At 56.2% G+C, this 27,956-nt stretch overlaps 2 protein-coding genes across 4 annotated transcripts; both read left to right on the top strand.

The window, feature by feature from the left end:
* Nucleotides 1–7,591: 7,591 nt before the first annotated feature.
* Nucleotides 7,592–11,332, top strand: CHKB (choline kinase beta). 2 transcript variants are annotated; one of them, XM_036760163.1, is made up of 11 exons: nt 7,592–7,836; nt 7,987–8,095; nt 8,333–8,446; nt 8,706–8,839; nt 8,931–9,026; nt 9,358–9,416; nt 9,496–9,571; nt 9,916–10,024; nt 10,420–10,523; nt 10,674–10,755; nt 10,915–11,332. In XM_036760163.1, the coding sequence occupies exons 1-11, from the start codon at nt 7,661–7,663 to the stop codon at nt 11,005–11,007; spliced, it is 1,152 nt and encodes a 383-aa protein (XP_036616058.1). In that variant the 5' UTR covers nt 7,592–7,660; the 3' UTR covers nt 11,008–11,332. The 2 variants fall into 2 exon arrangements, with proteins under 2 accessions (XP_036616058.1, XP_036616059.1); XM_036760164.1 differs by having other exon boundaries at nt 7,627–7,836; nt 10,898–11,332.
* A 368-nt stretch (nt 11,333–11,700) lies between these two features.
* Nucleotides 11,701–27,107, top strand: CPT1B (carnitine palmitoyltransferase 1B). Of its 2 annotated transcripts, XM_036759729.1 has the most exons (20): nt 11,722–11,929; nt 13,589–13,715; nt 14,022–14,181; nt 14,453–14,592; nt 14,971–15,148; nt 15,310–15,411; nt 15,568–15,705; nt 16,800–16,877; nt 21,948–22,055; nt 22,156–22,240; nt 23,136–23,331; nt 23,865–24,050; nt 24,213–24,318; nt 24,397–24,513; nt 24,808–24,972; nt 25,074–25,208; nt 25,304–25,456; nt 25,559–25,672; nt 26,244–26,336; nt 26,533–26,879. In XM_036759729.1, the coding sequence occupies exons 3-20, from the start codon at nt 14,041–14,043 to the stop codon at nt 26,620–26,622; spliced, it is 2,325 nt and encodes a 774-aa protein (XP_036615624.1). In that variant the 5' UTR covers nt 11,722–11,929; nt 13,589–13,715; nt 14,022–14,040; the 3' UTR covers nt 26,623–26,879. The 2 variants fall into 2 exon arrangements, with proteins under 2 accessions (XP_036615623.1, XP_036615624.1); XM_036759728.1 differs by lacking the exon at nt 13,589–13,715 and having other exon boundaries at nt 11,701–11,929; nt 26,533–27,107.
* Nucleotides 27,108–27,956: the final 849 nt, after the last annotated feature.

Here is a 27,956-nt window from a genome sequence, read left to right on the forward strand (position 1 = left end):
CCTTCGGCCATAGATGTGGCACCCATACTCCCCTCATCTCTCTTGGCTGGCTCACTCCCCTTTCAACCTGCCCGTGTTAGAAGGCCTGGAGGGAAGAAGGGAACTGGGATGGGGTGGGGTGGTCAGAGCCATGACCATACTCCCACTACCATTTACTCTCAGGGTAGTAGGGGAAAGCCCAATTTGGGAGGAATATGCTCGCACTTCTTGCCATTGTGACTCCTGAGCTCCAAGTGATGTTTCCCATTTCCACAAAGTTGGTCACAGTGAGGCCATTGAGTCTTGGCCATGATACATTTACTAAATGATAAAGAAAAAATCAAGAATAATTAGAAAATTTACTCAGAAAAAAATCAGAACCAATCATAACGTCTATTTAGTAGAAGACAAAAGCATGAGTAATAAAAATGTAACAATCTATCCCTAAACCAGTACAAGCGGTATCCTTGGGGAAGAGTGCGCGTATTTAAAAAAACTTAGCAGTTAGGCATATGATTTGGGAAACCCATTGCCCAGAGAAACTCAAGTCTAAAAAGCAAGCTTTGATTTCCTTGGTCTCTTTAGGCAACACTCTGTACCATGTGACTCCTGCTAGGCAAAACCACTTCTCTGCTAGACTTGGACCACTGACACAGGGTGCGGCTCATTTAGCACACAGCTACAGTTGGCAGGGTGCTGAGAAAGTGTTATGTTCTTTTAGCAAAAATAAATGAGCTTAGCTCCCAGAAAAGCATGTACAAAACTTATCTTTCCTCTTCTGCTTCCCCTCTCTTCAGCTGTTGAGAGGAGTAATGGGAAACATAGGCTCCTCCAGAGAGATTTCCCCTCTCTGAAGATAGAGATAGTATTAATAGGCAATAACTCTCCACTTTCCATCTGCAGTTCTGCTTGGTTTGAACTCCAAGGAACACCATGCCACCACCCATGGTACCCCTGGTGCTCCCCCTTTCCAACTTCCTCTTACTCCTTGTCTATCCCATTGGACTTTAAGCTCTTTGAGGACAGGATCTGTCTTTTTCTTTTTTATATCCCAGGTGCTTTAGTGTTTAGCACTTAGTAGGCACTTAATGCTTACTGAATTGAAAAAGCCCAGACAGCTCTTCAAAAAACAAACGATTTTGCTTTCCTCTGATCCGCTTCCAGCAACTGTAGTACTCTCTTCCAATTAAACAGCTCTTTGTCTCCACTACAAAGCTTCTGTACCCTGTGTTTGGTAATTATTTTTTCTCATGCCTTTCTGTGTCTTGTCTCCTCAGCTTCTTCTGACTACTCCTCCTCAACTTTTCTTACTTCCTCTGCTATGTTCTATAGCAGGGCTGACCAACCTTAGGTTTTATTGAAACAATAGACAATATATTTTGATTTGTCATTTTAGTGACAGCTCTGTGGTAGCTCGGCTTCGTTTACTTAAGCATTTCTATAAATTTCTATGCTTGTAGGGGGGCCACATAAATCGCACTATGGGTCGCATGTGGTTCTCAGGCTGCATTTTGGACAGCCCTGTTCTATAGCATCTCTTGGCTTCTAATACCTCAAATCAGGGATTCCTTGTCTTTTGTGATTTATCTTTGTCTTCTGATGAAAACTAAAAAAATAAAACCCACTTTTCTGTCAGTCTTTATGTGTATACATATATATGTATAAATATATGTGTATAAATATGTAAGTATATGTATATACAGTCTTCATATGATCATCCCATATTCCCTAAACAGTCATTTGATTTATAACTGTTCTGTAACAACTCTGTAAACAATTCTCTGTAAATGAACTGGTGGACCACAATGCATTGCAACCATCTTTCCCTCCATCGGTTCTGTCTTTCACACAAGTCCACTTATCAAAAGGGCAATTTTTTTCCTCCAGTCCCAAGAACAGTCTATATATCTACTCAAGCACTTCTAGCCGAGGGGCTGTGTTTCTTCTCCAGTTGAACTTATCGATCTTCCACTACCAAATGTCCTTTGTGCCCCTATCAGCAACCAAAATGTCCACATAACAATGCCCATGCTAACTGGCTCTAGCACACATGTGTATGCATGCACATCTGCATGCATACTGGTGCTCACTGTCATGTGATCTATGCGTATATTACAAGGATCCTTGGTTGTGTCTGTATAGATGTGTGCCATATTTGGGAGCTGGACTTCCTCTTACTGCTCCTGGTCCTGCCTTTTGGAGACAGGCTAACCCCTCTTTCTTGTGAAGGTCACTCAAATACTTTAAGCCAGCTACCCTGGGTCCTCTTTGGGTCTTCTCTGGTCAAGTTCTTTCAACTGATCCTCATAAATCCTGATTTTGAGTAACAAAGTCATTAAAGATTTTCTCGTTTGTTGTTCAGTTGTTTCCTACTCTCTGTGACCTCATTTGGGGTTTTCTTGGCCCAGATACTGGAATGCTTTGCTACTTCTTTTTCCAGCTCATTTTTCAAATGAGGAAACCAAGGTAAACAGAGTGAAGTGATTTGTCCAGGGTCAGACAGCTAGTAAATGTCTGAGGCCAGATTTGAACACAGGAAGATGAGTCTTCCTTGCTCTAGGCCTGGAGCTCTAGCTCTCCTGGAATACAGGTCTTTTAAGGCTACAACATTCCATTAACTCCCCAGTCTAGCAACTTTGTTAAGAATAAAGTCAAGGTCATTCTGGTCTGTTCTGTTCTTGATAAACAAGCATTGGCTCTCGGTGATTACTGATTCCCCTTCTAAATACTTAGAAACCACCTCTTTAACTATATGATTGTTCTTGGCCATGTTGGGTTTGTGTACTACAGAGACATCTAGGTGAATGTGTCCAGGTAGAGGGATGGAGGGATGGAGTAGGGTGGGGTGGGGGAGATCCCGAATAGGAAGCCCTCAACCTACAAGTGCTCACTGACCCTCTCATGGAATGGATGGGATGCTCTTAGATGACCTAAGGAGTCTAAGGGGATGTCCACTCTTGGTGGGGGTAGAAAGAAAGAAGAGGCATCTGAAAAGGAAACTCAGAACATGGGTCAGACAGGAAGGAAGAAAGCCAGGACAGAGCCTTGTCATGGAAGTCAAAGGAGGAGGTGGTCAGCAGGGATGAGGGATGGAGTGACATCAAGGAAGATGAGGAATGAGCAACAGCTGCCAAACCACAAAGTACACTTGTTGTTGCAGGGAGTGTTTGAGCAAACTTCATGTGACGGGGACCTTGGTGACATCCTGGTGGGAACTGGGACAAAGTGTGGCCATCAGTCAGAGAAACATACACACACACACACATACATACGTGCACACACGCACATGCAGATACACGTGCACAATGCACACACGCACACTCACACGCACACCCACGCACACACACAGAAGAAGCCATTTTAAATATCGTGCAGTTTGTCTGCAGACATTTCAAAGGCATCTTCTAGGAGAAACCCAGGGTAAAGGGATCAGGCCACAGTGAGCTAAGCCTACAAAGTCAGCATGTTGAATCTATTATCTAAAAATGGGCAGAGAGCTGAGGGGGAGCCAGAATCCAGGAACAAGGCTTCCTGAGAAAGCTCTGAGCTCAAGGCAGCTACATTCCGGGAGTGGTTCAGATAAAAGGTATACATATAACATCCTGGACAGGCCATGGTGAGGGGCAGGGGCCAAAGGAGAAATCACACAAAGTCTCTGGGCACTTTGCAGGGAGAGGAGGAGTCTTTCAGCTGGGGATTCAGGTGGATTTTCTTCATTAGTAAAATACTGTTTGTGGGAAAAAAAAGCACCCAAGGCCCAATCAAACTGGGTGTTGCTTTGTAAGGAAGCTCAGGACCCACCAGCGCTGGCCCAAGGAGAAAGTCCTGCTTGGGGTTGGGGAGAAGAGCAGAGACTGGGTCATATTTACAGAGAAGCTGCTTCCAAGCTAGGCTGGCCCCACACCTCTAGGGCTGTTCCTGCCCACCCAGGTCCCTTTTTACATGGTTGGAGGAGAAATGGTTGAGAATGGAGCCCAGAGTTCTCCTGCAGGCTGAGGACCCACTCACAAAACCTGTCTCCTTGCTGTCAGGGTCCTCCTAGTTCCTAACGGCTGCTTTTGCAGCTACAGAAGGAAAGCCCTTCTTCATTCAACAAGGTCTTGCACCATTGGACTTAAGGCAGCCTAGACTGAGAAATCACTTGGGTAAGAACAAGCAGGAAATTCTTTTTCAGTACATGAAGCTAAGATAACAACCCACATAATGGAGGAGAGGAAGCAGTACAACCCAGAACCCCACCCCCCCAACTATTCCAACAAAGACCTAATGATTAGGAAATGGAGACATCCCGGTGGGGCATCTTTCCATAACAAGGTCACAATTTCAACCCACAAGCAAGTGACCAGGGTAGAAACTGTGGGAGAGGGAGAACTAGAATCATGGACCCAGCCCCCAGCATCTACCCCTGGCCCAGAACAGAATGCCAACCCAGAGAGGTCATCTCAGAGCCTCTGCACTGTCCCTCTCTAAAGGCCTTGGCCAATCTGCTGTTTTTCTGACCCAAGAGAGGGACTCAGCCCCAGATGAGTGTAATAGTAATTAAGGTGGGACTTTTTGCTATTGACCTTTAACGATTCTGGCCTTTGTTTGAATGGGGCAGATAAAGTGGGATGTTTTTATATTTCTCAGCACTGAGACAATTGGGAGCCATTAATTTGTATCTGATGTGATATTGGAGGTGGGGAACTTCTCCACACCCAGGCTAGGTGAGGTCGGGACCCTGAACAGCATATATAAGCGCAGAGGTTAACCTTCTTGCTCAGAGCTCTGAGCTACAGCAGGAGTGGCATGTGACTCTGGGCCAGCCGTTCTAATGAGCTCCCCAGCTGTACACCCAGATGTTGATAACTACAAATTGCACTTGCTCTGTAATTCAGGGTGCTGGCTTTTTCCCCTGAACTAGGTGGATGTTATTTGTATGCTGGATTAAAGTAAGATTGTTAACCCCTTAACGTTGCTTTCCTTAAGTAAAGCAGATCAAAAGGACCTGTGTTGGCAGCTTTCTGGGTGTTGGTTGTCAGTGGATCTTACACCCCCACAGAAGCTGCTAGCTGGATTGTTGATACAATGAGGAATGGGGTAAAGGGCAGGGAAGTCTCTCTGAACCTGCAGAACCTTCAGGGCAGCTGTTCTGTTTGGCCACAGAAGGTAGGCAGAGGACCAAGTGGTTGGAATTTGTAAAGGTAGAAGGCAAAGAAAATTTCTAATGATGAGAGCCATCTAAAAGCAGGACTTTTGTCACAAAGTGGTACCTTGAGACCTGCTTCTCTGGAGATCTCCAAGCACAGGCTGGATGGCCACTTGTCAGATTGTGGGCCAGGGCTGTCTTATAGATGCCCCTGAGTCCTCTCGAGCTCTGATGGTGTTGGTCGAGTGAGCTGACAGGGTGGGTCACCTTTGTCGGGGACTTGGTATCTCTACTGCAGGCTATAGGCAAGGAGAAGAGTAGGGGACATAGCCAGGAAACCCCAGTGAAAATGAATATGTCTCCACTCTCTTCATCTGAGGATGGCTCGGTTAGTTCAGAATGTTGTAGGCTATAGCCATCCCTGTGGGTTGGGCCTGGTACATAGTAGGAGATTAATAAATGTTGATTGATTTTTTTGGAGAGATACAGAGAGAGCTCAGGGAAGACATTAGGCCCAGGTAGTCAAGGTTCATGGCTGATCATCAATACAGGTGGACTCCACTCCAAAGTGACCAGCCATGCACCCCTCCCTCAGCCCTCCAGAGACAGCACCAGAGAGCAACAATCTCTGGACCAGCTTTCTAGGCAGAAAAGAACAAGCACTGATTATGCACTTTCACTATGCCAAGCATGGTGCTAAGGATTTAACAAATATTATCTCATTTGCCATCTTCTCTCTGGCATCTGGAGCCATGACAAAAGGGAACAGAAAGTTGATGTGGCCCTTGTTATTCCTGTGACTAATTCAGCTAGTGCAGGGCCAGCTGGGAGGGGAAAGCCTCCCTTGCAACACCAACTTCCTTTCCCTCCCAAGGGAATCTAGAGCACAGAGAAGTTCTATGAGTCTGGAAGTGTGTGTGGGTGGTCCAGGGGAGAAATGGGACATATTTGGGGGAATTGGGGGGAATCAGGGTGCTGATTCTCTCTGGGCTACCATGAGACCTTTATTGAGTCCTTTGCATTTGATGGGGGGGGGGGGGAAGGGGGATTAGAATAATAATGTCATCTGCCCACCACTAAACTTGCATGGGAACATCTCTGAAAACCTCTATCCAATTGATAGGAGAGTACCCAAAGAAAATTCTGGAAAGCAAGTCAAAGAGATATGATGAGGAGGCCAGGAGGGTTTAGGAGGGCAAGGGAAAATGTGTGAAGTGGCTGCCCTCCAGACTGAACCCAGACAGGATGAGACCAGCCTGGCCGGAGGAAACACTGAGCTACGGTTATCGCCATTGGGAAGAGAGTGCGCTCGAGAGAAACACAAAGTCCCCACTGGCTGCTGGGCAGACTTGATTACTCCTCCTCAGCCACTCTCAACTCCAGACAAACTGGCATCCTTGCCAGTCCCCCTTCAGGACATTTCATTTGGCCTTCCACAGCTTTGCACTAGCTACCACCTCTCTCCCTCCTCACCTAGACTCTTAGAGACCCTAGCTCAAGGGTCTCATCCTGCTCGAGAAGCCGTCCTACATCCTTTCAGTGATTAGCGCTCGCCCGCCCACCATTAGGGCAGGGAAATGGTGCGGTGGGGACAGCACAGGACCTGGAGTCGGGAAGGCCAGAGTTCAAATCTGGCCTCATACACTGACTAGCTTCGTGGCCTTGGACAAATCACTTCACCCTGCTTGCCTCAGTCCCTCCTTTGTAAAAAAAAAAGGGGGGGGGGGGAGGGAGGAAATGTCCAACCTTCGCAGTATCTTTGCCAAGAAAACCCCAATGGGGTCACGAAGAGTCAGAAACAACTGCCTCCCGTTCTTTACTGATTCGTTTCCCAGTGGAGTGTAATTTGGGGGCAGGTGCCCGCCCTTTCTGCAGCCCCAGCCCAGGGCCTTTCGTGGGATGCATGAGACTAGAGACGTAAAACAGAACTGAGTGGGAGACTCGCCCACCCGGAGCAGAGAGATGCCGCCTGGCCAGCCACGCTAGGGCATCTCGGTCTGCCGGAGCTAGAGGGGAGATTCGCAGCAGAGCGAGCTGAGGACCCGAGGGCAGGGGTCGCTCAGCAGAGCTGGAGGGGGGTCCTCGGTGCAAGGTACCCTCAGCAGAGCTGGGGGCCCTCGGTGTAGAGGACCCTCGGCAGAGCTGAGGGGATCCTCGGCGCAGGGGACCCTCGGCGGACCCCCAGGCGCCGCAGCTCCTCGGCCCCGGAGCAGCAGCGCGCGGCGCGTGAATGGCGGGATCACGGGCAGAGGGTGGGCACCAGGGCTGCGGGCACGGCTCGTGAGGCTGGGACCTGTGCTCGCGGCCGCGGGGGGGGGCCGGAGAAGCGGCTCTAACGGACAGGACCGAGGGCGCGGGTGGCCGTGGGGAGGGAGGGGCGCGCAGCAGCAGAGCTGCCGGCCGGCGCCGGACCTGAGGCCTCAGAGCCAGGAGTCGGGGGCGGGGCCGAGTGGGGCGGGGCCGAGCGGGCGGCGTGGCCTATCAGGAGGCGGCGCCGAAGGGAGCCGAGCCCGAGCGGAAGGACCCGAGCGGAGCCCGAGCGAGGAGCGGACCATGGCGGCGACAGGAGGCGGGGCCCAGTCTGGGGGCCTCAAGTGGTTCAAGCTAGACCGGGTCAGGTCCTCTATCACCCCGGAGGGCGAGCTCCGCGCCTGGCAGTGGTGCCGGGAGTTCCTGGGCGGCGCCTGGCGCCGAGTGCGGCCGGAGCAGCTGCATCTGAGCCGCGTAAGGTGAGCGGGAGGGGGGGGAGGGGAAGGGGGAGGAGCCTGGCGGGGGCGGTGCCTCCGGGGTCAGCCGGGGGTCAGGAGGTGGGACCGAGGGCGGGGCAACGGGTGTCTCGGAGCCGTCGTCCGACCTGCCCTCTGTGTCCTTGTCTGCAGCGGGGGACTCAGTAACCTGCTCTTCCGATGTTCCCTCCCGGAGGAAGTGCCCCTCGTCGGAGACGAGCCCCGGGAAGTGCTGCTGAGGGTCTATGGGGCCATTCTGCAGGTAAGCTGGGCCCTGGGGGGCGGGGCCTGCGCCCGGTGGGCGGGGCCTGAGGGGAAGAGGGCGCCTGGGGCAGCCATCCTGGAGGTGGGCGGGGCCCGGAGGGAGAAAGGTGCTGTTGGAAGGGGCGGCCATCCTGGAGGTGGGCGGGGCCCGGAGGGAGAAAGGTGCTGCTGGGTGGGGCAGGATTCCCTGGGCTTTTGGCGCGGGGCTCTATCCCCCGCGTTCCCCCTCCCCCAGGGAGTGGACTCCCTAGTCCTGGAGAGCGTGATGTTTGCCATCCTGGCTGAGCGGCGTCTGGGACCTCAGCTTTATGGGGTCTTCCCCGAAGGGAGGCTGGAGCAATACGTTCCGGTACGGAGCCCCTCCCCTACCGCCCCTCCCAGCCCACCCCAACCCACCCTCAGTCCGAGTTCGTTCATTGAACCGGCATTTATTAAGTGCGGGCATACCGAGGCCCTGCCGTCCAGGAGCTGCCATTCTCCCGGGAGCCCTGGCCTCCCGTTCATAACCCCGAGCCCCCTGCGCCCAGCCCGGCCTGATTGCCATGAGCCCCGCCCCCCTTCCCGGCCTCTGGCCCAGCTGCCACCCGCTGATCGGGTGCTGGGTACAGAGCCGGCCGCTTCGGACAACCGAACTGAAGGACCCTCGGACGTCCGCCGAGATCGCCGTCAAGATGGCCCGATTCCATCTGATGGAGATGCCCTTCAACAAGGAACCCCGGTGGCTGTTTGGGACCATGGAAAGGTGAGAGGAGGCCATAGGGGACGGGAAGCGGCTGCGGGAGGGCAGGGGACAAGAGGTCCCTGAGCCCCCTCTTCCCTGCCTTTGGACCTAGATACATAAAGCAGATCCGGGAGTTGACGGCTCCCAGGCCGACCAAAGAAAATCTGCTCCAGACGTACCACCTGGAGGAAGAGATGGGCATGCTGCGGTGGGCACTGGGACCCGGCACCAACCCACCCCACCCCCCTTGTGTGGCAGGGAAGGGGAAGCATCCGGGGAAAGGCTGTGGTCACCTTCCACCCTGGTCTTCCCCGGGCTGCACGCCCCTCCACTGTCACCCCAAAGAAGGCCCCATTCCCTGTCATCCCCATGCCCCACCCCACCCCTGAGACAGAGAAGCCCTGGCGGGACAAGTGACTCCCTCTGGAGGCTTAGTTTGAGAGAGGGAGGGAACTCCGCCCTCGGTCATCTCTGAAAAGCTGTGGCTTGCCACCAGTCCCCCTCCACCCGAGTGAAGGCTTGCTGTCCCCCCCTTGCAGGAAGCTTCTAGATTCAACTTCCTCCCCGGTGGTGTTCTGTCACAACGACGTCCAAGAAGGTACAGGGGGTTAAGGGAGAGGGGGGCAGAGTCCTGGGTCTGTCCCCCAGCTGACAGTATCTCCCTTCCCTACCTCCAGGGAACATCCTGCTGCTTTCTGACAAGGAGCCTAGACTCATGCTCATTGATTTTGAGTACAGCAGCTACAATTACAGGTGGGTGGAACCCCCCCCCCCAGGCTCTTCTCCTTCCTGTCCTTTTCCCTACCCTCCTCTCCCCCCTCCTCCCTTCCCTCTTCTCCCTCTCTTCCTCCCTTCCCCTTCTCCCCTCTCCCCTTCCCCCCTCCCCCTTCTCCCTCACCTCCTTTCCCACTCTCCTCCCTTCTCCCCCCTCCTCCTCTCCCCCTCCCATCTCTTCCTCCCTTCCCCCTCTCTCCCCCTCTCTCCTCCAACCTGTCCCTTCTCCCTCTCTTCTCCCCTACCCTTCCTTTCCTCTCTCTCCCTCCCCCTCCCTCCTTCCTCTCCCCATCCCCTGTACCCACCTGCCTTCCTCTCCACAGGGGTTTTGACATTGGGAACCACTTCTGTGAGTGGATTTATGACTACAGCTATGAGGACCCTCCCTACTTCCTGATGGAACCTGGGAACTACCCCACCCGGGAGCAGCAGGTCTGTGGAGGCCAGTGTTAGCCTGGGGTCTCTGCCCTGAGAGGGGCTGAGGGGGAGCTTGTCTTTGTTTCTCCATCTTTTCTGGGCCTGTGATGTCATGGGGGTGGGGAGCTCCATCTGTTGCTGCAGCCCAGCACTTGGCTCCTATGACCTCAAGGCTCTCTAGAGCTGGCTGAAGTGACTTGGCCAGGGCCACACAGCCTGAGCAGCCTTTTTCGAAGGCTGGAGGACTTCAAGTCTTCCAGGCTGGCTCTCACTGTGCCTTGCACATAGTAGGCACTTCATAAAGGCTTGTTGGCTTGGATTGGACTAAACTGGACCAGTGTAGACCACGGACATGTATTGTCAGTGGGCCCTCCCAAAGTCCTCTGATTTATGGGACCTCCCCATTGTAGCTTCATTTCATCCGAAATTACCTGTCAGAAATCCAGGGGGACAAGACCCTTCCCCCAGAAGAGCAGACCAAATTGGAAGAGAAGATGCTGGTAGAAGCAAACAGGTGAGGGCTGGGGGGCCCCCGCCCTGGGGGAGGTGGGGCAGAGCCCAAGGCCCAGAGCTCAGGGGTTGGGAGAGATGGAAAGCAGGAGGGTCAAAGGGTAGCCAGCTGGGTTACCCAGCAAAAAGAGATCTGTTCTGTACCCACCCCTAGGTTTGCTCTGGCATCTCATTTCTTCTGGGGCCTGTGGTCCATCCTTCAGGATATCATGTCTACCATTGAGTTTGGTTACTTGGTAAGCTCCTACATAAAGAATTCGGTGCTGGAGCCCCTGTTCTGGGGTCCAAGGTTGGGACTGGGGATGGGGGTGGAAGCCTCTTGCCCTGGGGTGTCAGGTGGGGAGCTCCCCCCAAGGAATCTTCTCCCTGGTGTCTTAGGTGGCCTTTCTTCCCAGGAATATGCACAATCACGCTTCCAAGTGTACTTCAATCAGAAGGCAAAGTTGGACCCTGGGGTGATGCCTCCTAACAGCCCTCCACCTCCCTGATCCACTCTTGTGATGGACACCAGAGTCTAAGGGACAGGATGGAGATGGAGAGATGGAGGATTTGGAGGGAATCAGAAGCCCGAGCTGGCCCGCGTGGTGAGAATGGACCAAAAAGCAAAGGATCAGCAGACCTCAGAGCAGCGGGGAAACCCCAGCCTCTCTTGGCACCTAGATGGGAACCGTTCCTCCCCCGTCCAGTCCCCCCGCCCCCAGTTGTGATCCCCAGGTGGGGAGACACCCATAGGAACCTGCCCAGCCAGGCAGGCACTTCTCTGCCCTCTGTATCTTCAGACCAATAAAGACTAACTGCTGCTGGCTTTGCCCAGCTGGGTCTCATCTCTCCTCTGATTGTTCCAAATGCTGGGTGATTTTGCAGGGGGCTGTGGAGGGCTGAGGGCCTGGAGCCCAGAGTCCATAGTGTAGGCCTGAGAGCCTGGGCACCCCCTTAATTAAGGCTTCTTGGCAGAGGAGCCAGCTGGGGATGGGGAGTCCTGAAGGCCTGGGTCCCCTCCTAGCCAGAGCCTGGAGTCCTGGAGCCTAGGGGCCCTCCCCTCTCTTAGGGTCCTAAGAGCCTGGACTGGATGCCCTCCTCTGGCCTGCGACCTTTCCCCTACATTGGACTATTTTTAGGTTGGGTGGCAGACCTCACGTGAGACACCCCCACCCCCTAGCCTCCCCAGCCACCTCCAGTCCCCGAGCCCAGGCTCGCTAGACAGCCCCAAGAGGCGCGCGACTGATTGAGGGGGAGGGAGAGAGCCGGCGACCTCCGCCCCGCGATTTTCTCGACCCCAATTTGGGAGCGGGTATCGGATTCCGGCTGGGGAGTGGGGCGGGGCCGGAGGCGGTCGCTGAAGGACGCGAGGGCACAGGCCAGAACTGCCAGGCTTCTTCCCGGAGTGGACCTCTGCGCCTAGGCCGAGCCGTGAGTATGGGGCAGCCCACGCGCCAGCGGAGGTGCCCAGGCTGGGGCGAGGGGCAGAAAGGCAATTCTCACCCCGTCTGGGCGACGGCCGCCAGCCCAGGGGATCGAGCAGGGAATGCGCAGGGACTCGGACCGGGTGTGTCGAGCTGGAGCAGTGCCGACCCCCGCGGAGATCCCCGGCCCCTTCTATGCACGCTCTGGGAGGAGCCCCACGCCACTCGCGTTCTCCGGCCCCCATCGCGGGGATTCCCCTGCGCTGCCCCTTCCTCCGCTCCTCAGGTTCTCTATGTGGCGCGTCCTTCCCCCACTCCCGGGTTCTGCCGGGTGATCCGACCTGGTTACGCACTCACCCCGCTGTCCCAACCCCTCCCCACCCCACCTGCCCCCGGGGGTTCAGAGCCTGCCCCGCTCTCCTCCCAGTTCTGTGACGCCCCGCCCCTGGTTCCTGACCTCACCCCATCGGGCCAGTAGGGGACCCTTTGAGGTGGTCCCGCCCCCATGAGTGGGTGGGGCCGTTGTGGTCCCGCCTTCTCGCGTGGGGCCGGTGGAACGAGCGAGCCAGGGGCTCGAGGCTCGGCGGCCGTTGGCGGCTCGGGGCTGGCCATGGGGCGGAGGGCGGCCGGCCGGGGCCGGGGCCAGGGCCGGGCCGGCGTCTGAGGGCGGCCCCACAGCCCAGCGCAGCCCAGCCCAGCAAGCCCGGGCCGGCCGGCCACGAAGGCCGGGATCGAGCTCCGTGGTGAGGGGCGAGACGGGGGCTGGATCGGGGAGGGGGCCTGAGGGCCGGGGCCAGGGGTCTTGGGGACAGATGTGCCCACAATCTGGATTGGGGAGGGGTGTCTGAGGCTCTGGATTGGGTCCCTGGAATCATGGATCAGGAATGGGATTTTCTGTTATATCCTGGATTGGGGAGGGCTCTTTGGGGGAAGGGGGAGTCATAAAGCTCCAAGGTTGGGAGTGAGTGCTGGAGGGACTGCCATCCTTGGTGTAACTCAATATTGGAAATGCTCAGAGGTTGCAAAAGTGGGTTCATTTCAGTCTCCCGAAGGATTGTTCATTGTGTGCCTGCTGTGAGCAAGGCTTGGGGAAGGCCTGGGATTCCAGGACAGGTATGCCAGGGGCCCTGCCTGAAGGAGCAGTGGTGGAGTAATTGTGGCCTGAAGGAGGCTGAGCTTGGGCCCAGAAGCACTAGGGAAGGAAGCTGGCCCTTGGAAGGAGAGTTGCCAGCAGTGAGAAAGTTCATTCCTGACACTGGTTGGAAACATGAGCAAAGGCCAGTTTGCCTGAACCATCAAGCAGGGAAGGAGGGAACTGGAGGTACAGGTGGACTGCAGCTGCAAGATTGTCTGAATGTCACCTGGGCTTTGTACTTAGTCGAGTGTGTGGGAGCCATTGAAGATTTTGGAGCAGAGGAAGGATGAGTGAGGGGTCACAAAGATTGCTGTTCGAAGGGTAGAAGGCTGGAGGTACAGAGAGCACTTAGGATGCTATCAGGAGGGCCCAGAACTAGGGCTGATGGTGAGAAAGTATCAGAAGGTGGAAAGGATGGATTTAGCAGCTGATTAGATTGGGGGGGAGGGGCCTGGGTGGCAGGTTTTGTTCACTTTTAGGCTTGCTAGGGACTGGGCTGGCGACAAGGAACTCCTTGCCCCACAAATGCAGGCTGACACCTTTTCCGAAACTTAGAAGCAGAGGTCATGTGACTTGCCCAGGTCCCCACAGCCAGCACGTGTAAGAACACAGGCTTGGAGGCCAGCTCCTGTTGTGCCGAGCTAAAGTGAAGGAGCTGGTAAGATAGAGGGATCAAAAGGGCAGGAATCTCTCAGGAGAATTGTCTTTGTACGTGGGTGGAGATGAGCTCGGCAAGGGCAAAGAGGCCAGTAATCTGAGGCACTTGGTTTAAGGAATGGAAGGCAAATGAAGATACTTCAAGGGATAGAAGAGTGGTTAGGGCCAAGGCTCTAGTGTCCTCCTCATCAGGACCAGGGGGCTCGCCTTGCCCACAGGCCACTAGGCCGCTGGCCCTAGCCTTGAGTTAGCCACAAGGCGCACCAGCTGCCCCTTGAAGCTAGGCTTGCCTTCATGTCCCCCAAAGGCCGTAGCTGCCCCCCAAGATGGCAGAAGCCCACCAGGCCGTGGCCTTCCAGTTCACAGTGACCCCTGATGGGGTAGACTTCCAGCTCAGCCGAGAGGCCCTGAAGCACGTCTACCTGTCTGGAATCAACTCTTGGAAGAAACGCCTTATCCGCATCAAGGTGGGAGCCTGGGCAGGCCCGGGGAGGTGGGCCACATTGCCCCACACTTCCTCCTCAGCTCCAGGGTCCCCAGAAAAAAGGAGGCAAGAGCGGGGAGGCCACTGTCCACTCATCCCCTCACCCTGGCTCCTTCTGAGCTCCCTGATCAGGACACTGCCCTCCTCTGTTGGTCCCCACCCTGGCCACATGGAGGCAGCACTCCTGTCTCCCCGGGTCTCTCCACTGGCCTGTCTCATGATTCCCGGTTCCTTAAGAGCCCCGGTCCCCACAGAATGGCATCCTCAGGGGCGTGTATCCTGGCAGCCCCACCAGCTGGCTGGTCGTTGTCATGGCAACAATGGGCTCCTCCTACTGCAATGTGGACATTTCCATGGGGATGATCTGCTACATCCGGAAATACATCCCAGAGGGGTGAGGAGGCCAAGCCAGGGCCTGGAGGCTGGACTTGGGTGGGGCCCTGGGCACGGGCCAGGGAGCAGCCACTGCCCAGGTTGAGCTGCTGGGCATTGGAGAGAGCCCAAGCTCTAGCACCAGATCCCACCACTCCTGCTCACTGCCTGGGTCACTTCGCACCCTGGGCCTCAGTTTCCCCATCTGTTAAATGAGGAAGTTGACCTGAGAGCCTTCTGTCCCTAGACTTATGAGCCCGCATCACTGTCTAGAAGACCTCGCCAGCACTTGTGGGTTGGGGGAGGAAGGAGGATGTATGAGGCCCGTTTTCAGCTCAGGCCAGAGATGGGTGAAGCCTGTGGAGAAATGTCCCAGCTCCTTTCTCTGATCCCTGGACAGATGCGGCCATTACCTGACCCTGCAGACCCGAACCCTCCTCAGCGTGGGCATCTTCTCCACTGGAGTCTGGGTGGCTGGCATCTTCCTTTTTCGCCAGACCCTGAAAATGCTGCTCTCTTACCATGGCTGGCTGTTTGAGTTGCATGGCCAGACCAGCCGGGTCACCAAGATCTGGGCTGTGAGCAGGGCCTGGCCTGGGCTGGGGGTGGGAAGGGATACCGGGGGAGGGGGGGAGGTCGCCCAGAGAATCTTGGGCCCTGGGTCCACATTGATCCTAACCCATTCGGTGTCACTCTCAGCCCGCACTCCCCAGCCCTGTAACCCTCTCATAACCTTCAGGTCTGCGTCCGGCTCTTGTCCAATCGCCGGCCTATGCTCTACAGCTTCCAGACTTCTCTGCCCAAGTTGCCAGTGCCAAAAGTGGCAGCCACAGTCAAGAGGGTGAGGGGCCAGACAGGCTGCCAGGGTTTGGGGGGAGGAGCGGCTTGGCTGGAGGGTGGGCCAGTGCCTCCAGCCCCTGCCCAGTCTCAGAGAAGGCGAGGCCTGGCATGGAGATGGGACCCAACCCTGATGAGAGCTTTGGGGGGTGGGGGGCAGTACCTAGAATCTGTGAGGCCCTTGTTAGACGATGAGGAGTATTATCGAATGGAAGTGCTGGCTAAAGATTTCCAAGAGAAAACTGCTCCCCGCCTCCAGAAATACCTGGTGCTCAAGTCCTGGTGGGCCACCAACTATGTAAGTGCTCCCTCTTCTCCTCCCCCCTGCTCCCCACCCTGCTTCCCTCCATTCCAATCCCCAGGAGCCCCCCTCCTCTCCCTGACCTCTCCACCTCCTCCCCTCCTCCCCGCCTCTGACCTCTTCACCTCCTCCCTTCTTCCCACCAGCTCTGACCTCCCCACCTGGCTCTGGCCTCTCCACCTCCTCCCACCAGCTCTGACCTCCCTGCCTGGCTCTGGCCTCTCCACCTCCTCCCCTCCTCCCTCCCTCTGACCTCTTCACCTCCTCCCTTCTTCCCACCAGCTCTGACCTCCCCACCTGGCTCTGGCCTCTCCACCTCCTCCCACCAGCTCTGACCTCCCCACCTGGCTCTGATATCCCCACCTGGCTCTGATATCCCCACCTGGCTCTGACCTCCCCACCTGGCTCTGACCTCTCCACCTCCTCCCTTCTTCCCACCAGCTCTGACCTCCCCACCTGGCTCTGGCCTCCCCGCCTGGCTCTGGCCTCTCCACCTCCTCCCTTCCTCCCACCGGCTGTGACCTCTCTACCTGGCTCTGACATCCCCACCTGGCTCTGACCTCCCCACCTGGCTCTGACCTCTCCACCTCCTCCCTTCTTCCCACCAGCTCTGACCTCCCCACCTGGCTCTGGCCTCCCTGCCTGGCTCTGGCCTCTCCACCTCCTCCCCCCTCTGACCTCTTCACCTCCTCCCTTCTTCCCACCAGCTCTGACCTCCCCACCTGGCTCTGGCCTCTCCACCTCCTCCCACCAGCTCTGACCTCCCCACCTGGCTCTGACCTCCCCACCTGGCTCTGGCCTCTCCACCTCCTCCCCTCCTCCCACCAGCTCTGACCTCCCCACCTGGCTCTGATATCCCCACCTGGCTCTGGCCTCCCCACCTGGCTCTGGCCTCTCCACCTCCTCCCCTCCTCCCACCGGCTGTGACCTCTCTACCTGGCTCTGACATCCCCACCTGGCTCTGACCTCCCCACCTGGCTCTGACCTCTCCACCTCCTCCCTTCTTCCCACCAGCTCTGACCTCCCCACCTGGCTCTGGCCTTCCCACCTCCTCCCACCAGCTCTGACCTCCCTCTCCCCCTCCCCTATAGGTGAGTGACTGGTGGGAAGAATACATCTACCTTCGAGGCCGGAGCCCCATCATGGTGAATAGCAACTATTATGTCACGGTAAGTGTCCTGGCCCTTGGAGACTCTGGGGCCACAGGGCAGGGGCAGCCCACAGCTTGATTCTGACTCAGATCTGCTTTCCATGGCATGAACTGGGGGCCCCCAAAGCCACAGTCTGGCTATGCTGGCCAGTTGCATGGAGGTGGGAACAAGCCTCAGGATACCAGCAGGGCTACCCTAGGAACCATGAAAGGCCCTGTATACCAGCCCTGTCCAAAGAGCAGACAGGAGGAAGGAAGAATTCTCCCTGAGAAGGAGCTGGAAGATACTGGGGGAGAGCCTAGAGACCCAGGGCCAAGGTCAGGCTTTAAAGGGAGGTGAGACATCCAGGGTCAGAGGTTTTGACCTTTGTCGGTGTCTTCCCTTCTTTTGTAGTCTTCCTTAGTCCAAACTCTCTCTGTACACCTGGAGTGTTGTAAGAGGCTCCACCTGGCCTCCTGGCCTCCAGTTCATCCAGGAGAACCCCACTGCCCGATCAATCCTCCACAAACCCAGCCCTGCCCGATACTCTATGGGGCTCTCCAGGGCTTACTGAATACAGTCTAAACCATTGACCCTGGCATTCAAGGCCCTGACCTACTCCTCCACCACACAGTGCCTGAGCTGCAGCCAGGCTGGGTCATTGGCCTCCGGCCTGAAATGCCCTCCAGACTCTTCTGTAGCCATCCTTCAAGGACCAGATTCAGTGCCAGCTCCTTGGGGCAGTTTTCCTTTCTCAGACTCTTGGGTTGTATTAGTCGGGTGGGCGCCGGGTGATCTGCTGTGGCAGGCTGGGCTCATGGCCTTGGGTGTGGCCTTGTCTTTCCCCAAAGACTGGAAGGTTCTTAAGGCCCCCAGCCTAGTGCCGAGCGCACAGTAACCGTCTTCTTGAGTGATGGGTGATGGTGGCCCGAAGAGCCACATGGCCCCTCGGTGGGTGGGAAATCTCTTCACCTCCATGATCCCCCAGGAGCCTCCAGGCCGCCGCCCTGTGAGTTTGTGTTTGAAGCACCAGTGGCCAAGCTTGCACATAAGTGAGATGACAAGTGAGGATGATGCTGTGCAGTCACCTCCGTGGCCCCTTTAGGCGTTTTCTTGGCAGAGACACTAGAGTGGTTTGCCATGCTCGTCTTACAGATGAGGAAACTGAGGATGTGCCCAGGATCACACAGCTAGTAAGCGTCTGAGGCTGCCCGGCTTGGTGCCCTGAGGCGCCCCCTAGCATTCGTGTGGCATTTTAGTGCAAAGCGCTTTACAGGTGTTACCTGCCTTGACCCTCACAACTCTGGAAATCAGGGAGCCGTTATCACCTCCACTTCACTGATGAAGACGCGAAGGCAGGGATTAATTGCCTTCCCCAGGGTCACACAGCTAGTGTCTGAAGCCGGATTTTAGCTCGGGTCCAGCACTTTGCACTCTCCCATCCAAACCCCTCTAAGATATTTAAAGAACCTTCTAAATCTGTTATCTCATGAGAATTTCACCACAGCCCTGTGACATAGGTGGTTTATTTTATCCCCACTCTGCAGTAGAAGAAACTGAGGCTGTGAGGGGTTAAGAGTCCCAGTCTAGTAAGTGTGAGAGGCAGGTTTTGAACTTGGATCTTCCTGACTCCAAATGGAGTGCTCCATCCACTACACAATGATAGAGCAAAGGAGAGATGGATGCAGCCAGAGTGCTCTAAACCCTCTGATGGGGGAGAGATCAGGGAAGGCTTGCTAGAGGAGAAGGTGACCGAGCCAAGGATTTTGTGGTCCAGGAAGCCAGCAGCACCATAGCATGGGGGGCAGGAGAAGCTGAGGCAAGGTCCAAGAGCAGATGCCGGGCCAGCTGGGCTGGGGGTTTAGACGGGATTGAGGGAGCCCCAAGGCTGCAGGTGGTTTGGAAAGGGCCTAGAACGTGTATTTGGGGGCCATTGGAGAGGGGCATGGTCAGGCCTTGATTATTTGCTGTACACATAGTAGGCATTTGATGTGTTCCCATTCTCTCACTGCCAGTAGGGAAGGGGCCTGCGAGGGCTTGGGCCACATGGATTTGGGGGTGCTGTGAACACTTAAGAGTTGTAGGCATGAAGGAGGAAAGGAGCCAGAGGAGGCTGAGCCAGCCCTCTCCCTACCCTTGGTGATTTTGTTGACTGAGTGTTGGAGCAGGAGGACATCCTGTGGTGGGACTAGAGCTGCAGGTTCTCTGCTCCACTTCAGTCATGGGATTGGTCTCTTGGGGTTATGGATTTAGACAGCTAAGGTTAAGAGGGGCTGGGACCGCACCAGAGTTGTGCTGGGAGGCTGGCAGCCTGGTACCATGGAATGAACATTGGATTTGGGGTCAGAGAACCTGGGTTCAAATGCCACTTTAACCTGACCTTCACCTGAGGTCCCTTTCAGCCCAAACGCTTTCATCCTTGGAGCTAGAACCTGAAGTGCCGAGAGAACAAAGGTGCTACCAGCAGACATGTCGAAATTGGGAGGAGTGCCAAGAATCCATTTTGGACATATTCCCTACTTCTCTCCCCTGCCCTTGAAACTCCTCCTGTCCCTCCTTCCTAACCTCCTCAGGTCATGGGGAGGGTCCCATACCCAAGAACCTGACTGAGGAAGTGGGCTGAGAGAAAACAGAGAGGAGGTGAATTTAGAAGAAAGCAACAGAGATGGGTGCAGAGGGGAGCCAGGAGGACAGATGGTGCTAGCCGTGGCCAGAAACACAGGCCTGGAGGGAGTCAGTGAGCCTTGGAGGAGAAGAGAGGGAACAGTGTGTGGCTCAGGCCAGGAGGGGGGCTGAGGGAAGGCTTTCTGTACCCTTGGAAGAATGTATGAAAGAAGCAAAGGGCTACCAGGATCAGGGTTAAGAACAAAATCTACTCTGCCCCTCACCAGGCTGCGATCCGTCAGATTTTTATGACGCGCCTGCTATATGCCAAGACAAACGTGAAACTTGAGTCCCTGTCCTCAGACAGCTTCCTTTCTAAGGGGGCAAATAACCATCCACAGTGCTTTCTCTTGGGTCAAACCCCCCTCTACACCCTCTCCCCCGCCCCCCCCCCCCCCCCCCCCCCCCCCCCCCCCGCGGAGCATCTCTTGCCCATCTCAGTCCTCTCCCTGCTTCTTGGCTTCATTCACTCCTGTGAGCCACCCTCTCCTCTCAGATGTGCTCTTCTATCTGGGCCTTCATGACACTGCTCTCTCCTGCCTATCTGACCACTCCCTCTTTACTGGTTGATCCTTCAGATCATGTCCCCACACAGTGGGTGTCCCCCAGAATCCTGTGCTAAGTCCCGTAATGTGCTTTCTACACTGTGCCGTCGTTTCCTTGGGCTTATCTGTCTCTGTGCGAACGTGTCCCAGATCTCTAAATCCTGGGCTTGGAGTGCCAGTTAACTACTCAACATCTCAAACGTCCAGAACAGATCATTCGTCTTTCCCCCTCCCCCTCCACGAGGGCACCACATTCTGGGAGTTCCAGGTCAGTCACCTTGACATTTTTCTGGAAACCTCCCTTTCCTTCACCCCACCTGGCCAACCAGCAGCCAAATCTCTCCCTTTGAGCCTTCACAGCTGTGGCTCCCATGGGACGCTTTCTCACCACTCCCAGAGTTCCTGCCTCTTACTGAGATTATAGCAACAGTTTATTTGTTGCCCTTGTCATGAGTCTCCCTTCTCCAGTCCATCTATGTGGGGGCCAAGGTGACATTCCTTCAGCACATGTCTGACCACATCATCTGATCCAATCAGTGGCCTCCAGTGGCACCGCCTCTTGCCACTAGAATCAAATAGAAACTCCCCTGCCTGACCCCAACCTGTCCTTCCAGCCACATCGGACACCACTTTCCATCCTGAAGTGTGATCTAACCACACTGACCTTGCTCCTGTTCCTCCCACATGACACTCCCCCTGTGCCTGGACCAGTCTTCCCCCTTACCTTGGCCTCAGAGCATCCCTCTCTTGTTTGAAGACGAGATCCCATCCTCTGCATGAGGCCTTTCCTGATGCCCCCAGCTGGTGGCAACCTCCATCCTACACTCCCTCGTATTCAGCCCCCTTGTGCTTCTCAGTAGTTCTCAGTATAGCTAGGCTGTATCTACTTATCTGGGTACCAGCTGTCTCCCCTTTGGCCTTCCTCCTTAGCCCTTGGGAGAAGGGATTGTTTTCGTTCTCTGTATGTGTCCCCAGTGCCTAGCTAACACAGGTCCTGGCACCCAGGTGATGGCTAGTAAGTGCTTGTTGATCAATCCATGTCTCCATATAAATCTAGACGTGATAGATGTGAAATGAAAGTGGTTTGGGAAAGAGAAGGCCCAGACAGCTTGAAGGAAAGCGGAAGCAGGAATGAGGCGAGGTGATCTAGCCCTAATCGTAAATGCGCACACCGGGCGAGGGGCACAGCCAGGGCAGAGTAGGCACTTGATGACTGTTGGTGAATCTGCAAACAGCAGCTGGGAGCCACTGTAGATTCTTGAGGATGGGAGTGATGTAATGAAATGAGTGTTGAATGAACACTATTCTTGTAGGGGCTGATGGGGTGGGTCAGGAGAGCAACGATGGGAAATTTGGCAGGAGTTAAATGGCTCCAACTTTTCTCAGCACTTGCTCCTTTCTATGTAAGATTTACCTATTCATGCAATATAAGTTGCTGTGACATATTCATAGCCCTTTGGGCTTGTCTCTGGTCCCCTGAGTCAGCAGGGAGCTGCCATAAGACAGGAACACTCCCTGATGCCACTCTGTACCCCTGCGTGTAGGCTGGAGACTTAATTTAGAGCTGGAAGACATCATCTGGCCAAGCCCCTTGTTTTTCCAGGGCCAAAGAGGGGGAGGCTCTAAGTAGCCGCCTTGAAAAGATTTGAACCCAGGTCTTGTGGCCCCAGGCCCTTTAAGGGTTCTTTCCCTCTCCACCACACTGAGTTGAAGGATATCTAGAGCAGTAGCACCAGGAATGGAGAAGGAGACATTTGGACAGCCGTTTCTGAGGAAGGACGGACAGGACTAGAGACAGACCAGGGCCATGTGGTCGTGGGTTCTGGCCTGCGGGAGATGCAGAGGTTCCCCCAGCCCTGCCACTCTGGCCCCATGGCTCCTGCTCATCCTCCCTCCCCAGGATTTCATACTGACCCACCACACAGACATTCAGGCCGCTCGACTGGGCAACGTGGTTCACGCCATGATCATGTATCGGCGAAAGCTGGACCGTGAGGAGATCAAGCCTGTGAGTGTGGCCCCAGGGGCCTGGCCTCGGGAGGGCGGAGGGCCGGTGGGCGCCTCCACGGGCTCCTGAAGGCCGCCCCTCTCCTGGGCCTGTCCTGCAGGTGATGGCTCTTGGCATTGTGCCCATGTGTTCATATCAGATGGAAAGGATGTTCAACACCACCCGAATCCCTGGCAAAGAATCAGGTACCTGGCCCTAGCTTCCCTGCCCTCTCCCAGCCCAAGCAGCTTCAAGTCCCTTGGTCTCTTGAGGACCAGGGCACTCTCCAAGCCTGGCCAGCAGCCTGTCCCGCCACTTCCTCCGCTCCCTGAGTAGGGCCTAGGCTGCTGGCAGATGCCAGATCCTGAATATCCACATAGTGGCAACATCCAGGCCTGGGGTGGGAATGAATGAATGAGGAGAGAAGTTTGGGGCACACAGACAATCAGGGCGGTCTCTCCATTCAGGAAGCTTACCTTCTAATAGGGGAGAGGTGACCAGGGACAGACAGTTGGTGCTAGAGCATGGAGGCCCATTTAAGGGCTCAGGGGTAGGGAGGGAAGGGATCAGAGGGGCATCTCAGAAAAGGCCAGTGTAGACTTTGATGGTCTTGGCTTGTCAGGGAAGAGAGCTCTGGATGCAGGGAAGGGCCAGCCAGCCCCACAGGGAGGGGTGGGGTGCTGGTGAGGAAGGGGTTTGAATGCCAGAAGCCTAGCTCTGAGGAGTCATGGTGAGTGGTGGGAGCCCATGTTGTAGACAGGACAGTGTGGGAAGGATGTGGCCTTGACAGCAGCAGCAGGTTTGGCATGGGATGGATGGGAGAGGGCAGTGAGGGAAGGCTTCCTTCCTAGCTGCAGGCTTCAGTTCTCAACACAGTCTCTGTAGGGGCTGGCTTAGACTGGGGCACAGGAGTTCATAGAGACAGGGGAGATGGGCCAAAGCTACAGGATGGAGGATTCTTCCAAAGGTGCTGTCTAGGTGCCATTCTGTCCCCTCCTGCCCCTGGTTCGCCATCCTTGCAGGTAGCTGGCAGCTTGCTCCATCCTGGTACAGTGATGCTGCCTTCCCTGCTCCCATAACCTCTGGCTCCCCTGCCCCCAGATGTGTTACAGCACCTCCTCGACAGCAGGCATGTGGCTGTCTACCACAAGGGCCGCTTCTACAAGGTCTGGCTCTACCAGGGCTCCCAGCTGCTCAAGCCTCGGGACCTCGAGATGCAGTTCCAGAGGATCCTGGATGATACTTGTCCCTCCCTGCCTGGCGAGGAGAAAATAGCAGCCCTCACAGCTGGGGGCAGGTATTGAAGCTGGGGAGGCCTCCCAGCCCCGGGGGAGAGCCCTTTGACGGCTCTGTTGTTTGAGGAGAGGCTGGGCCTTAAGCAATGTGACAGGATAGGCCACCCTGAAGGCTCCAGGGGTGTGTGTACAGGGAAAGAGGGCTGGGCCCAAAGTCATGGGGTTGGGGGAGTCCCCCAGAGCTCAGGTACATCCAAGCTTATCTGAAGATGATGCCTCTCACAGCTCTAACTGCCTGAGTCCTGGGAGGAGCCTACCTGGATGGGACCCTCCCACTCCCCCCACCTCCATGCAGCCCCATGGTGGGAGGAGGGGAGGACTGAAGGGCACCAGCTCCCAAGGCAGGGCGCCTGGGTTGTCCTCAACAAGTGATACTGGACAAGTCACTTCCAAGTCCTTCTCAGGAAAAGAGGGTTTGGACTCAGCCTCTGAGGAGCCCTCCAGCTCTTAAGTGGGTGCTCCCATGGTGCTCTCCAATGCCCCAAGTAAGCCTAGGGGGCCCCCACATCCCACCTGATGCCTCCACGGTCCCCAGGGTGCCATGGGCTGAGGCACGCCAGACCTACTTCAACACAGGAAAGAATAAGGCCTCCTTGGAGGCCATCGAGAAGGCAGCCTTCTTTGTGACCTTGGACGAGGAGGCCCACAGCTATGACCCCGAAAATGAGGCCAGCCTCAGCCTCTACGGAAAGTCTCTGCTGCATGGAAACTGCTATAACAGGTGCTGCGCCCCTCCTCCTTCCCCACCCCCGCCCCCTCCTTCCCCGCCCCCTCCTCCTTCCCCGCCCCCTCCTTCCCCACCCCCTCCCCCAGTTGCCTGCTCTGGACCACCCTGGCTCCCAGCACTCAGCCTACCCTGTCTCTCCCTGTCCCTGACACCCAGGTGGTTCGATAAGTCCTTCACCCTTGTTGCTTTCAAGAATGGTAAGCTGGGCCTCAACACTGAACACGCCTGGGCAGACGCTCCTGTTGTTGGGCACCTCTGGGAGGTAAGGAGGCCCAGGCCCCAGGGAGGTGATGGGGAGAGGGGTATTCCAGCTCTATTTCTCAGACCATTCCTTCTGTAGTTTGTGTTAGCCACAGATGCCTTCCACCTGGACTACACCGATTCTGGCCATTGCCAGGGCAAGCCTAACCATGCCCTGGCCCCACCTCAGAGGCTGCAGTGGGAAATCCCTGAGGAGGTAGATGGGAAGGGGGGGCGGGTTGGAGAGGTCTCTTGAGGTCTGTGCTCAACCCCCCTGTTCAGCACCATTCCTGCTGGTCAGGGAATAGGGGCCCTCTGGCCAGGATGGGGCCACCCAGGCAAGCCCTTGCTCCACTGGCCTCTGCTCATTCCACCTTCTCAAGGAAGCAGCGAGTAGGAGCCAGGCACACCACCCCCTTCCCTCCCTGCCCTGGCCTTCTGTGGGGCTGGGACCCCCATGACAGACGTGGGCTGAGTGGGGGCTCAGCTCTCACCTTGGTTTGCCACACAGTGCCAGAAGATCATCGAGAGCTCCTATCAGGTGGCTAAGGCCCTGGCCGACGACGTGGAATTGTATTGCTTCCAATTCATGCCCTTTGGCAAGGGCCTCATTAAGAAGTGCCGCTCCAGCCCTGATGCCTTTGTGCAGATCGCCCTACAACTGGCCCATTTCCGGGTAAGAGCCCCTCCTGGCTTCCCGGCAGCTGCATTGGGTGGATCAGTAGGGGGTCGGCCACTGACCGGACAAGGGCACCCCAATATTTACCCTCGCTCCAGGACAAAGGCAAGTTCTGCCTGACCTATGAGGCCTCGATGACACGGATGTTTCGGGATGGCAGGACAGAGACCGTGCGATCCTGCACCTCTGAAGCCACGGCCTTTGTCCGGGCCATGATGGACTCCGCATACATGGTGAGTGCCCACCTGGGCAGGGGGCTGGGGGCCAAGGCCTCCGTGAAGGTCTAACTGGCCCTTTGCTCCCATGCCCCCCCGCCCCCACCCTGCAGAAGCCAGACCTCCAGGATCTCTTCCGCAAAGCCGCCGAAAAGCACCAAAACATGTACCGCCTGGCGATGACCGGAGCTGGCATTGACCGACACCTCTTCTGCCTGTATGTAGTCTCCAAGTACCTGGGTCTCCACTCCCCCTTCCTGGCCCAGGTGAGTGACCCCTGGGAGGCTTTACTGGGAAGGGGCCTTGGAGCTTCTAGCTTCTTCTCTCCCATGGTGCCTACCGTCACCCTCCCCTTCCCTCTGCCTCAGGTCCTGTCAGAGCCCTGGCGACTCTCCACCAGCCAGACAGCCCAGTTCCAAATCCGCATGTTTGACCCAGAGAAGTATCCCAACCACCTGGTAGCTGGAGGGGGCTTTGGCCCAGTGAGTGACCCACCAGGGACTGGGGGAGGGGGTCTGTGCTCAGTGGCAGGTAGCCACTCCCAGAAGGATGCAGGCTCCTTTCTGCTCCAAAATGGCAGTCTCTAGGCACTGTCCTGCCAACGTGCCATCCCCTCCCATTCCTAGCCTGAAATGTTCACTATCCAACAGTCTTTGGCCCTAGACATGAAATCCAGGGGCACTGCCTCCAGAAGGTTCCTTGTAAAGTGTGGCATCGCCTGAGTTGGGTGGGGGCAGAAGCACCGGTTCTCTTCCATTAATGTTGTCAGATTAGCTGGCTCCCTCCTTGGAAACAGGATGGGGGAGTGTTGATTGGGGCATCTATACTAGCGGGGACAGCTTGGGGACCCTGGCTTCCGGGGGTCGAGGCCTCATATGGCAGTGGAGTCAGGGTATGACTGGCTTTGTGTCTGCTGGGTGCTGGGGCCAATCTGCAGGCATGGAACGTGGCCAGATAGTGACCCCGCTGGTCTCCTGAGCAGAGGCCAGGTAGGGGCCACCCCAATTTTCAGTCCACAGGTTTCTTACCTCCATCCCCCTTGGTGCCATCCAGGTAGCTGATGACGGGTATGGGGTTTCTTATATGATTGCTGGTGAAAACACCATCTTCTTCCACATCTCCAGCAAATTCTCAAGTTCAGAAACAGTGAGTTCAGTGCCAAGCCAGGCACCTGGCAGTTGGGGGTGGGGTGTTAGGGGTGGGGTGCTAGGGGCCCCACGGGCCCTGAGGAGTGTGGGGGCCCAGATGTACCCTGCGGTGCACGTGGGGTTTAGGAAATGGCTATAGGGGCTTGGCAAGCCTGGGGCCTGCCTCGCAGTGATGGGGAGCTCTGTCCCTACAGAATGCCCAGCGCTTTGGGAACCATATCCGCCAAGCCCTTGTGGACATCGCTGCTCTATTTGACCTTCCTACCTCTAAGCTAGAGAGCTGAGACTGGAGAAGGTGGCCAGCTGCCCTTCCCTTTGCGCCTGTCCCCAGTGGCAGGAAAGGAGGGGCCCGTGGCCAGCTCCCAGGGAGAGGTGGGAGGCCGGAGCCCAGGAGCACGCCTCGGAGAGCAAGGCCCCTACGTCCACCTGGCCAGACACCGTCCCCTGACAATAGGGCACAGGAGGCGGGGGGCGGTGGGGGTGGGAACAGAATTTGTATTTTTTTCAGTAGATGTTAATAAAAATAAGGCTCTTTGTGGAATTCTGTCCTAACCATTAGGTAACAGACTTTGGTTTCTGTATTGTGTGTGAGCTGAGCACCTTGGGGGCCAGCCCCCATGCAGCAGAGTGGGGTGGGGATGGTGGGGCTAAGATGAGAAGATTGAGAGGGCTCGTGGCCCATCCCTGGATTGGTCCCCAGGACTGAGTGTGTGCTGGGGGGTTCATGCCCATGGTTACACTTTCAATAAAAACTCATGTTACAGACTCATGTCACCCGTCTGCCTCCTTGTCTTCGTGCTCTGCCGATCTCTCCTGCACCAAGGCCAGGGTCCGTGGATGGCCCTCGCCTGGCCTGGGCCCAGAGACAGGACCTTTGAGAGCCTTTGCTCTTGGGTTCAGAAAGGGTTCAGGCCTCAGCTGTCCTGTGGGTCCCATGAGAACCTTGGAGGCAAAGGACACTCTGTTCTGCTCTTCCTCTCATCTTCTCCTAGAGGACAGACAGATCTTTCTTAGACGCTTAGGTACGGGCAGAGTGCCCAAAGCCTAGCATTAACAGAGAGCTCAAGCCTCTGTGGGATGGGGACCCAGGCAGGACACCCTGGGGCAGGAGTCTATTGACCTGTAGCCACAGAGAGGCCTGGGGGAGCCTTAGGCCAGAGAAACTTGAGTGAAGGACCAGGTGAGCTCAGGGTCTGCCCAGGCTGGGACTGGGCGTGGGCTTTGATGTCCCTGTCGGATTACCTTCCCTGGCATGGGACTTCTGAGGCCAGAATCTTGTTACCCCGTAAGTCCCAGAAAAGCCAGTTGTATGGTTTAAGAACATAAGAGGAGGAAGGGAAGAAAGCCTGAGGTGAGATGCAGCAGCAGCAGGGTAGGCTGTAACGAGGGGATGCGGAGATGCTTGGGAAGTCCGCAAAGCTCTGGGCTTCTAAGGGAAGGACCCAGTTAGAGGAGCTGGGACTCAGAAGGAGGAGGGGGACCTCACGCTGAGCCCACAGCACCATTGTATACCAAAGACAGAACTGAACCAACCCTGAAGGCGCTTGGGAGTGTCTGCAAAGGGCCCCCCCCAAGCTGCGGAGAACCCCCAGAGAAGCAGAGAGAGGAGGGAGCCAGG

The sequence above is a fragment of the Trichosurus vulpecula genome, chromosome 5, assembly GCF_011100635.1.
Source record: "Trichosurus vulpecula isolate mTriVul1 chromosome 5, mTriVul1.pri, whole genome shotgun sequence".
Classification (NCBI taxonomy): domain Eukaryota; kingdom Metazoa; phylum Chordata; class Mammalia; order Diprotodontia; family Phalangeridae; genus Trichosurus; species Trichosurus vulpecula.

What these genes read in the sequence shown, in the direction of transcription:
- CHKB (XM_036760163.1), top strand. Translation starts at nt 7,661, where the DNA reads ATGGCGGCGACAGGAGGCGGGGCCCAGTCTGGGGGCCTCAAGTGGTTC. An exon ending in GGCTGGAGCAATACGTTCCG is followed by an intron (nt 8,447 to 8,705) that starts GTACGGAGCCCC and finishes TGCTGGGTACAG; the next exon opens with AGCCGGCCGCTTCGGACAAC. An exon ending in ATGCTGGTAGAAGCAAACAG is followed by an intron (nt 10,524 to 10,673) that starts GTGAGGGCTGGG and finishes ACCCACCCCTAG; the next exon opens with GTTTGCTCTGGCATCTCATT.
- CPT1B (XM_036759728.1), top strand. Translation starts at nt 14,041, where the DNA reads ATGGCAGAAGCCCACCAGGCCGTGGCCTTCCAGTTCACAGTGACCCCT. An exon ending in TGGCAGCCACAGTCAAGAGG is followed by an intron (nt 15,412 to 15,567) that starts GTGAGGGGCCAG and finishes GGTGGGGGGCAG; the next exon opens with TACCTAGAATCTGTGAGGCC. An exon ending in ACCGTGAGGAGATCAAGCCT is followed by an intron (nt 22,056 to 22,155) that starts GTGAGTGTGGCC and finishes CCTGTCCTGCAG; the next exon opens with GTGATGGCTCTTGGCATTGT.